The sequence below is a fragment of the Mesitornis unicolor genome, unplaced genomic scaffold, assembly GCF_000695765.1.
Source record: "Mesitornis unicolor isolate BGI_N332 unplaced genomic scaffold, ASM69576v1 scaffold6222, whole genome shotgun sequence".
In the NCBI taxonomy this organism is placed as follows: Eukaryota; Metazoa; Chordata; class Aves; order Mesitornithiformes; family Mesitornithidae; genus Mesitornis; species Mesitornis unicolor.
In genome coordinates, this window is record NW_010169781.1 from 23877 (window position 1) to 34705 (window position 10829).

Below are 10829 nucleotides of genomic sequence, written 5' to 3' on the forward strand. Positions count from 1 at the left end.
AGCACCCACACACAGGTAACATCAAAGAGCAGAAGGCAGAACCACAGAGAAATGTGGCTGGGCAGGTCCCAGGATTAGGTCTCTGAAGCAGGAGAGGCCAAGACTTCCCACTCTCAATGACGGCAGCTCTCACCATGATCATACAAAAGGCAGGGTCCTTTTCTGTTCTGGGGAGCATCCTCAAGGTACAAGCGATTGGTAGCAGATGCAATCTCCTCCCTGTCCCATCCACCCTGAAGAAGGATCAGTGAATCTTTTGCTTTTTTAAGGAAAATGTATTTTTGTGAAAATAGACTTTATTATAATAAAATTTGATATTAAATAAAAACATACTGTATCACCAACACTCGTGGACGCTGTGCTGGCATCATTCACATACCTCACATAACTGTCCTTCTGAAAACAAGTACCCCACTTGTACCACTGAAACATGCAAAGAAAGAAACACTGAAAAGGATAGAAACCATGTAGTACAAAACTCTCCGTGGCTTAGAAAGGGATGTGTCTTAACTCAAGGAACACATAATCTCATATGAAAATAGCTGCAAACTCTCCATCCCCAGCGCTGCTCTCCAAATGCTCCAACTCAGGAGCAGCCCACTGAAACAGCCAAATAAAACTGCGGAAGAGGCAGACAATAAATAAATAAATAAATAAATAGAGATTATAAATAAATAAATAAGGCAGAGTCCCCAGCCAGTGTGCGGTCAAGGTGAACCAGCCAAGAGCAGCTTTACAGTAGCCCAGCCTATAGCATCAACCCCCTTCAGGGTATTGCTCCTTCCTCCACAGGAATCCTCATGCTGAAACATGACTGAGGCAGTGTGGGATGCTCCTAGGCACAGCTGCGTATTTACAGGTTTACAGTACAAATAATTCACTTGTCAGCCCAGAGAGAGCAAAGGGGATTCATGGGAACAGAAAAATGCAAATTTGCTTTGCAGGAAGTGAAGGAGTTGACACAACCTCCTTTGGAGCAGACAAATACCAGGGCGCGTAGTACAAGGGATCTCTTCCTAAGGGGCTGGGGCTTTGCTGGGAAAAGCCATTTAGCTAACTTACAGCCAGAATATAACTTTTAAATTAAAATATTTACAGGGAACCGGTGCATTGAGGGCTGTATGGAGCAGGACACACTACTGTGGAGGTAGCTGTATCCTAGAGCGGAGGCCTCACGCACCCCAGTGCCATGACGCTGTTCCACACCCCGGCGTGGGCACCTGCAGCTGGGCTCTCAGCAGAGACCACAGCTCACAGACCCACTGAAGAGTTTTCTCTATTCAATATACGCTTTTTCCTATGAAAATACTCTAATCAGCTTATTGCAGAGGGCTTCTCCTGAAATTTCAGTCCCTGTGTGGACTGCACAAGCAGTCTTCACAGAACAATAAATCCCTTGTTAATTTTTCTTACTGGACCCAAGTTTTTTGAAGAGCTTTTTTCCTTTGAAGAAGAAGCCTCTCTTCTTTTTACTCTGACCAGGTGCATCACTGCATCTGAGAATGGCCAACGACGCCTGCTCTGGACATTGCTCGTCCATGACAAAGCATGAAGGTGGAGGAGTTGGTGAGAAGTCACTCAGATCAACAGACCCATCTGGATTTAACTGAATGGGAAAGAGAGAAAACAAAAGAAAAAGCCAGAGTTAGAGCCGATGAAGGACATCATGCCAACATAAACCTCAGCCAGAGAACCCTGCTTTCTCCCCACCACTCTATTCCTCACCCTGCAAGGTTCAGCTCCTCCATGAGGTTCTGGATTCAGTCAGGAAGTTTCCAGGGATTGAAACTTTTTTGTGCTGACTACCCAGACCCTGCCTGAGCTCAGACAGTCTGAAATTTCTCAACGTTAGGCTAAGAGTAGGACAGCAGAAAAGCCACACTTGATGAAAGATACTTCACAGCTGACAACACTGTAAATGAAGCACCTCCTGAGAGCACAGATGGGTAAATACTGATGCATCCAACATACACTGCAGGCTGCCTGAGCTGAGGGAGCCTGGTGGGCTCCCAGCGCACGCTGGGACAGAAGGCAGGTCAGTAAGAACAAGGGCTGTGCACGACCTTCAGAAGCTCGAGGAGGCTGGCTAAGCTGCAAGGCTTCTGCAACAGTGGCCATGCTCTACCATGGTCAGAATAGAAATTCAGAGCCTTGTAAGCCTGCTTAGCATCAGATCTAGTCACAGAAGGGGCAGGATGCAAAGTCAGATGCTCTGCAGTGGCACCAATAATGAAGAAGTAGTTCATGATGGAGCAGGACATGAAGTTTTGGATCAAGTGGCACAGGGCAACTGCCACGTTCCTAAGTCATCTGAGCATTTGAGAATGTTACCTGGGATCCACAGTCCCAAACAATGAACTGTATGCTGCTCCTTTTGGAAAGGGGTTTTAGAAATCAGAAAGTGCTCTAAGTCCTGGGCTCAGTATCCTCTTCACAAAATACTAAAGGCAGGTCAGTTCCCAACAGCAGCCTTCTCTCCATGATCTCCTCTCACTGGGTTTTGGTGTCTGGACAGTGACCATTTCTGATCTCGCAGGGCAAGCTCTCCCAAGAAGTTGTGAAGTTCGCCAGGGATGCAGCTCTAGATTTCTGAAGCCCAGCAGAACATTTGTCCCACTACCTTCTTTTCCACACAACTTTCACAAACCAGCATCTTCCAAGCTCCGAGCTGTACATCCTTATCTTGGCATTCCCCAAAACACAACGTGATTGTGGCCAGAGCTGTGCCAAGAGTCGTCGTCTTCCTTGGTGCACTGAAACATTGTGCCCGCATCACCTCCTCGCTTGGGTCCCACTAAGTCAGGGGAAGTTGAAAGCACACCCCATAAGGGTCTGTAAGCAGTCACAGCTCTAACAGGAAAGACGAGCCACCGACACCAGTAGCAGGATGTTCTTGCCTGGGCTGGAAGCATTACTGAAGAGCAAAGACATCAGCCCTGCACAGGGAATGCATGAGAATCACAGCAGCTTTTTGCAGCTCACAGGCAGAAGTAGATGTGCTTTGGTCCTGGTGCCATGCTGGGCCTGGAGAAAGCTGCTGAATCAAGCAGATGCACAGACATGATATTACTGCCATAGCTACAGCACAGTCATACTTTCTGTGCTCTGGATTAGTTTGTTTAAAGTTTGCTGGGGTCAAAAGCAAAAGCAGCACTGCTCTGGCACCCTACTGCTGTTTCAGGACCCCACCTCCTGCATGATGATGAGCACGAGAAGAGGCTGTGGCCTCTCTTCCCCTCACAAGTTAAAGTTATGCTGCTGTATTCCAGTTGCTTCACTCTGCTACAGAAGTATTTCTGGCACAAGATGAGCAGAAACCTCTTCTCTAGAGTCAGGCTCAGTACATGCAATGCCAAGCAAGTCAGTCCTGAGAAAAGTACAGGACTTCTAGAGAGTTCTGTCTTGGTGTGATTTTATGACCCCTCCCAACTCCAGAAAGCTGAGAATCAACTACTGTCTTGCAACAACCACTCTGAACTGTCCCAAGTGACAGCACCATCAGACTCTATTACCCCTCTAAGGGGTCTCACTACAGAGAGAGAGATGTAATGGCTCTCCACCTCTCTACATCACAGTAAGCAATATGGTGGCTGATTTTTCCTAACCTCATCCTCTATTTTCACATGGAAATCTTGTTCCACACGCTTTCAGAAGCACTTCTGCGACTCTCCAGGTGTGCAGCGCTGTGTCGAAAGGCCAGCTGCCCCAGGACACACTGCAGAGGGCTGGGAGGCACGGCTTGGTTCTTGTGAGAGCTGCACTCTGCCTGCAAGGTCCACTCCTCTAACAAATGCTGCAGCACCAACTGCAATCTTCACATCTCCTGGAGGCGCAAACACGCAGGTTGCAACACTCGGTGTTGATAAGCGTTAGTCAGGTCTGAGAAGTCTGGAAATAAACCTGAATTAATCTAGACAAACCATTTTCAGCCTGTAATGCAAGATTTAAGGAGCCAATGATAAAATATAAGCCAGATGAGGGCTAACTTGGTAGCCTACTGGGTTAGTTGTGTGCAGAAGTAAGAACCTCTGGGTTCTGTTTATGCCCTTCTGATGCCAGGGCCTCACTGACCTGTAGCGAGCTTGGGCCTTGGGCTGAGTCAGCAACCCCAAAGGACACAGGAGTGATGTGAAAGTCCCTGTGCAGCCAGGGCAGTGGTGGCTCAGTGCCCACACACCACTGGAAACCATTTTTCTGGCAAAAGCAGGATGGTTTTAGGGCAGATCTGAAGTGGCCCAGCAAACCTTACACAATTTCTCCTGTAGAGCTAGGCACGACAGACTGCATGCAAAACGAAAGGCAGGTAGCCAGACCAACTCACAGATGTCACAATTATTTACTGTAATACAGATACCACAGTATCATTATCAAATATCGAACAGTTAAAAGGAAGTGGCTAGCAGCTTCCTGGCTTTGTGGCTGCAAGTCCTGCTGATTCCCAGCTGCAGTATACGACACCCAGGCAGATTTCCACACACAAGCATGTGCAGATAATTCTCAGAGCTCTCTATATGGTAGAAAAGCAACAGAACCGGTTCACACATTCATCTGGTAAGAGACAAATGATACTAACATTAGTGTTTCTTCCCTAAGAGAAGCATGAAAGAAAAATTGCTCTTGTCAAGATCCTGATAAAAAGCTATTAGTGTTGATAAACAGAAGAATCACATCAGTGTTCAGGTGGCGGTTTTCAGTGCTGTCTCGGGTATTACTGATTTGCACCATTTCAGGAAAACAATGCTTGAAATTAAGAAAAACACAGATCTCCTCCCACTGCCCCCCAAAACAGGGGTCTCACCCCCCAGCCCCAAAATTGTTTCTTTAAGTGCTACCAGACAGAACAATTATCCACACAAGGTTGGTTTTAGGGACTAAACATCACTACTTTCTGAAGATGATGGTGCGCAGGGGTTCAGGACTGTACTCAGGGAGGAGTAAAATCAAGAAGAAGTAAGTCACAAGCTGAATATGGGATGTGCTCACCCTGAGCAAGATCCTGCAAAGGCGAAGCAAAGCTGTGGTTGTTGATGAGCTTTAACAGTGGTAGAAGGGCCAGGCTGAATTACAAAGCTGGTTTTTTCTAAACCTGAATACCCAGCACAGTCCCATCGCAGTCCCCAAAACCACCAGATAATTGTTCCAAACAATTGCACTTCACGTGCTGAACAGATCATGGCTTGGTTTTAATACAGAGCCAGTCTGGCAGGTAAAGGTCTGCCACCAGAGGATTTGAAGGTGGACTTGCTAGCAGAGCCCCCAAACTGGCCTGTCAAGCTACAAACAAGAAAAGGAGTAAACTACAGGTGCAGGACCCTTTAATACGCTAGGCTGGGTGGGAGATTGAAGAGATCTTCTCATACAGACTTACATGGTTGCTCTCTCTTTCTATGTATCATTCATATCTATCACTGGACTCTTCTCTTCCTTATTCTCTGAAGAAAATAACCGTCACGGGTGCATAATACAGGCAGAAATAAATACATGAAATCAATTAGAATCAAAACACTTTCTGAAGATGCTTTACAATCAGTAAAATGATTTAAATTGCTTTCCAATCAGTAAAATGCTGCGTATTACTAATGCAAAAATATTTGACAGCCACAGCATTAAAGCAACTGCCCTAAGTTGGTGAGCATGAGTGCTTCAGGACCCTAGCTTGTGATCACAACTTCTTGGATGCTCCTCTTTGTGTTATGTTTTTCATTGCTTAGTCTAATCCACAAACGTTGCCAGTTTGAAAGTTAAACTGCTTCACTTTTTTCAGTTGCCAGCATTTAAAAATTTACTCAGAAATAAAATGTACTTTTCCCAATTCAATTTGGAAAGTAAATTACCCTTATTCTCATGTCTTTGGCATAGCAGCAGGTAGAAGGGAAGTGTGAAGAAAAGACAGGGTGAGAACGTAAAATCCAAGAAGTTACAAGTGATTTAAAAAAATCACTCATGATCATGCTTGGAGAAGCTCCCGTTAAGTTTGGAACATGCTGTAATACAAGTGTAAAGCTCTGCTGTGATACCATGGTGCATATGCATGCTCCCTGGTGTGTTAGGCCTCAAGCTGGGACTGGTAAATTTGATGGGCATCTGTTTTGCCAGGCCGTCTTTCAAAGATCCAAATAATGCTTCTCTAGAGGCTGCCATGCATCTTTTGCCTCCAGGGATTTTTTGCACACACCCCACTCCCCCCATCCCCACCAGCAGCAGTATAGGTGCTTCTACCTGTGTTATACGTGCCAGCATCACGCTTTCACAAGTGAGTTCCTAAACCCTATGGAGTGGATATGTTGCTGGAGTTTGGAAAGCCCCAGGCATGGCTTTATCACTTTGACAGTTTACACCAGATCAGGGATGGCCCTTAGAATTCGTGGGTTTTTTTACACGAGAAGGTATTGCTTCTGCCTCACCCATCAGGTGTTCTGCTTGCAGGTAGGGATGCTGTGATTGCTGTGACAGAGCCAAAAACTCAGTGGGGTCAGGTTCTGTCTCTCCTCCTCTAACCATACTTAAACATAGTTAACAACACAAGCTTGGTTATGAGCAGGGTAAATGTATTGCCTTTAAAAGGGGGCAAACATGCCCTTCATATTTGGAAGCTGTTTAGATAGATCTGCATTGCAAAGCACAAACAGGAGGCAGGACTGCACACAGTTAAAGAGTGCTAAGCCAAAATCACCGAGGACACCAGGCGCACGGGTGAAGCCGGGCGGTGGCAGGACGGGAGGCAGTCTGTCACCACAGCCAACAAGAAGTCACGCCTAGAGCGTTAATGTGGATCCCCACTGAAATAAAATTGTCCTATCATCAACTGAATTTTCCACGTCCCCAGACCATGGAGAACAGCAGCTCACGGAGTACCAAAACCACCCAATCGATCCTGACCTAAGGCAGCAGCTTCCTGCTCTGCAGACCCAAAGCCAGAGTAAAGGCAAGCGGTATCTGTCAGATTTCCAGCAGAGAGATGTGGAGACAAAGAGAAAGGTCGGAAGGGCAGGCAAGCCCGAAAGGTGTCTATTTTATATGGGTGGTTTTTATAACTTTTGAAAGGCGTTTCTGCTAAAAAAAAAAAAAAGTTTCATGAATCATAGGAAAAAACCTTGGAATATCTGGGCCAAACTGCTATGTCCGGGGGACCAGACACCCCCTGCTGAACGTAGCCCCAGTGGAAAGGGGAGAGGGAAGCAGAGCAGCAGCAAGCTGCAGGGCAGCAAGCGGGGCAGCTCATGCCCCGTGCTCAGCAGCAGAGCAGGCAGGACCTTGCTACCCTGTAAGGCCTGGGACAAAGTCTGGGACATGGCAAGTCAAACTGGTGTCACTGTTTCCTCACCAGTAAAACAAAAGAGAGGGATGCAAATAGGAATACCTTGAAGTAAGGGCAGATTTCTTGTCTATATTATGCTGTCTATCAGTCATGTTGCTCTCTCGCAACCACCCTTAATAAAACACCATTAGCTAAGCCAAACCCTTCACATCTGCAAGTGGCAGAACAGCTCTCTGAGCCCTGAATTTCTCCGTGGTTTCTGAAAGAACCCAGGCTAGGGCTGGAATAATGACCCTGGCATCTGAAATGGGCCCTTGTTGCTGCTGGTCAATGCCAGAGAGGAGGGTTAGATCTGTAACATGCTACACTATGATTCAACCTGGTTTAATTTTACTGCTTCAGGTCTCCTTTGACACCCTCTGTACTAACAGATGAGTAATTTGGGAAGAGTAAACCCCTTTGAGAGGGAAGCTGAAAAAGGAAACACACTCCAAATGCTTGTTTACCCCCAGCGAAGTCAGACCTGTGTAAGCTCAGGGCTCTTACGGCCTGGTAGTAACAGCTTAATAACATGTGATTCCCTAGCATGGACCAGCACTTATGGGCTGAGATAAAAGCAACTGAGTATCCTAAACAGGTAAGCACAAGGGAGCCAGGCAACTTCTGAGTTTAAAAGATGATCCAGAAAGCTCCTCACAAACCTTATTTCCGAGTCAAGCCTGTCACTTGGACTTCGCACCCACAAAGCTTGAAATGCCTGGAAGCAAGAGGCAGGGCTGCAGGTGAAGCCTAAGGGAGATCAGGCAGCGTTTGAAGACAGAGATGGGAGGAGCTGAGCATGAAAAATGGGACAAGGAATGCTGCAGAGAGCAGGAAAGCTTCGGTGGCGCCAGTCGAGAGTTTTAGGGAGGGTGACTCAGGGCCATGTACTTTCTTTCCTTAAGGACTGGCTCAAAGCCAATCTAGGCCTGCTCTTACACACTTCTATGGGTCTGGCACCAGTTGATGGTGCCAATAGCCTCCCGAGAAGAACTGAAGACTGAGTACATGCGAGCTGGGACCAAGCTGTGTCCCTCCCTGGCTCCCACTCTCTAAGAATGGCACAGCATGAGGTCCAGGAGTGACCAGGGAGCTGCCACAGCTTTGGCCTCACCCACTGAGGAGTGGCTGAACCTGGAAGATGACCCTAATCTCATGCTTAAGCAGTTGTTTCAAGAGTACCAGCAACATAATGCAAGGAGTTAGCTCAACCTTTGAATTCCCTGCACCCGTGGTGTGCTTTCAAAGCCTCAGAATCCACTCCACAGATCCGTTTGGGAAACTGCCCAGTGTACTTTAAATTTATCTGAAAGCATCTCAGACTGGATTAAGAGACATCCCACTCAGGATGGGTAGAAGAGCACTGGTTTTTGTGTGTCAATAACTCCAGAACTCTTTGGCATGGGTATGAGCATATCTGAGGAATTTCACGTATCCAGGGAGCTGGCTGAACTGCTTTGCTTGCAGCACGACGTCAACGCTGACCCTTGTGTGCACCTAAAGAATTTGCTGGTGGGACTTAGGATGCTCTTTGCTCACCTGACTATAATGAGACTGAGGCCCCAGTCAATGTTACTGCTTTTTTGTCTCTTTTTGCAGTATAGGTAAGTCTTCAAGAAGAGCTCCTCCCCTCTAAACTTCTGTGCATCTCCCATGGGATGAGCTGCATGCAATAACTTAAGCAATTCTATCAGATGCTGCATGCTGTGCAATGCCCAATCTCCAGCCACATCACAGTCTGGATGTCCGTACTATGCAGAGCCACACAATCTTACCTGGCTCTCAGCACTCAATGGTAAAGCTTCTTTATCTTTTGAATGAAGCTCCTCGACCATGCTTCCATCCGAAGTTACAGCTTCCAAGAAGTTAGACGGGACAAGCCCTCTCTGCTGGTTGAGCTCTCCCTGCAAGATCAACATTCAGTTCTCACATCAGGTTTCCTGGCTGATGGCAAAATAATAAATAGAGGAGCAGCCCCATGCAGAGAAGTCTAGGCCATGGTCTGAGAGAAGCCCAGGACCACAGCCACGTTGGGAGGATCCAGCAAATTTCCTGACTCACATTCTTGCTTAGCTGTAGAACAACTCAGGGTACAAAAACAAAGAGTAAAAGAAGAAAAGATGGCAGCAAGCCATGACAAATTCATTCCAACATCATGGTCATTTCTACAAAGTAAAAAAAAAAATCCACTGCTGTCCAAGAAGCGACTGGAACATGACTGTGCCACAGGTTTTCTAAAGGCATTTGATTTGCTGAGGTATTTGTTTACTTTTTTTAAGAATGAGGCACTACTGGTACAATGTCCTGTAGGCATTTTCTCTGTGCTCACTGAGGTCCAGAGCTGTAAATCAAGCTTGGCTGTATTCCTAAAAAAACTGTCTCCAGTTCAACAGCAGGTGCTTGGGTGAGATAAAAACAACCTCAGCAATGTTGTTTGGCCAACACCATACAAGAAGTCAAACAAAAATCCACCATGATCCCTCCAGACTTCACCTGGAGCTGAACCTCAGCTCTGACGTGTGAAGACATGCTGCTTTCTGTGCAGGACAAGGTGGTGATCCAAGGGCCAAGGACTGTGTCTAGCACACAGCTCGCTGGCAGGCACAGTCCTGGGTATGCACAGTAAGTTAAACAGATACCAGTGCTTCGTATGTTGAAGCATGGCTGGATGGGGGTCATCATACATTTTTATTCTTATATTACCATTTCAGCCTCCTGCCCTGCATAAGCCCATGTGTCTGAGCGCCTGATGACAAATCAGCTTATAGCAGATGCTGATTTAGCTGATGTAGGTACAGAAAAATGCATCCTAGGCTTTGGGAAGCCTGCAGTCAAATTACGCTGAGAAAAAAACCTCAAAACTATTTGGATATTGGGTTTACAGGAGGAGTATGGAGTGCCAGAAACAATCAGCTCTGCATTAAGTGGATACAGGTTTATTTTTATTTTCTTTTTGCAAAAGCAGAGTATTTTGTTCCCTGATTTCTGCTCTCCTGCCACTAGGGGAACTTCGACGATTTCAGATGTAGCCACAGATGTAGCCTACCCCTGTACTTACATAATAGAATCCATCGTCATCCATGGACCCAAACACAGTGATAATGTCCCCTGCACTGAAAGTCAGTTCAGCCTGCAAAGAGCAAGAGAAGAGCGTTCACAGGAAAGGCACTGCCTGGAGCTTCTCACCAGAAACACAAGGCCACCCTGGGCTTCTTGCACAAGCTCAGCAGGAGGGAGGGAGGCCACTGTGTTTTAAGACCTGCAGGATGAGGATGCAGAAGAGCAACCAAAGTGAATAACTGTGCAATTCAGTGCTAAGGAAGCATTTCACAAATTAAAACAAGATCAAAGCTTGTGTCCTAAACCAGCTTTAATAAAAGCTTCAAAACGGTACCTACCACCTGTTCTGGAAAGGTATGTTAAGAGCAAGCTGAATAAGCACCAGAAATAGCTTTCATTTCTTTAAAAAAGTATTAAACACTGCTCCCTTGGATAAGCCTGTTCTGTATGCAGTGCTCAGACATAAGTCACC

The 10829-nt window shown here is 46.4% G+C and overlaps 1 protein-coding gene across 1 annotated transcript in view; it reads right to left on the reverse strand.

Annotated features, from left to right (window-relative positions):
• Positions 1 to 268: 268 nt before the first annotated feature.
• The window catches only part of BZRAP1 (benzodiazepine receptor (peripheral) associated protein 1), a 48367-nt gene continuing 37806 nt past the window's right edge, over positions 269 to 10829 (reverse strand). The window contains exons 24-27 of the mRNA XM_010179465.1: positions 10356 to 10427; positions 9073 to 9201; positions 5369 to 5432; positions 269 to 1606 (exon numbers count right to left, since the gene is read on the reverse strand). Coding sequence (XP_010177767.1) covers positions 5406 to 5432; positions 9073 to 9201; positions 10356 to 10427 — 228 coding nt within the window. The 3' untranslated portion in view covers positions 269 to 1606; positions 5369 to 5405. The remainder of the gene's footprint in view (positions 1607 to 5368; positions 5433 to 9072; positions 9202 to 10355; positions 10428 to 10829) is intronic.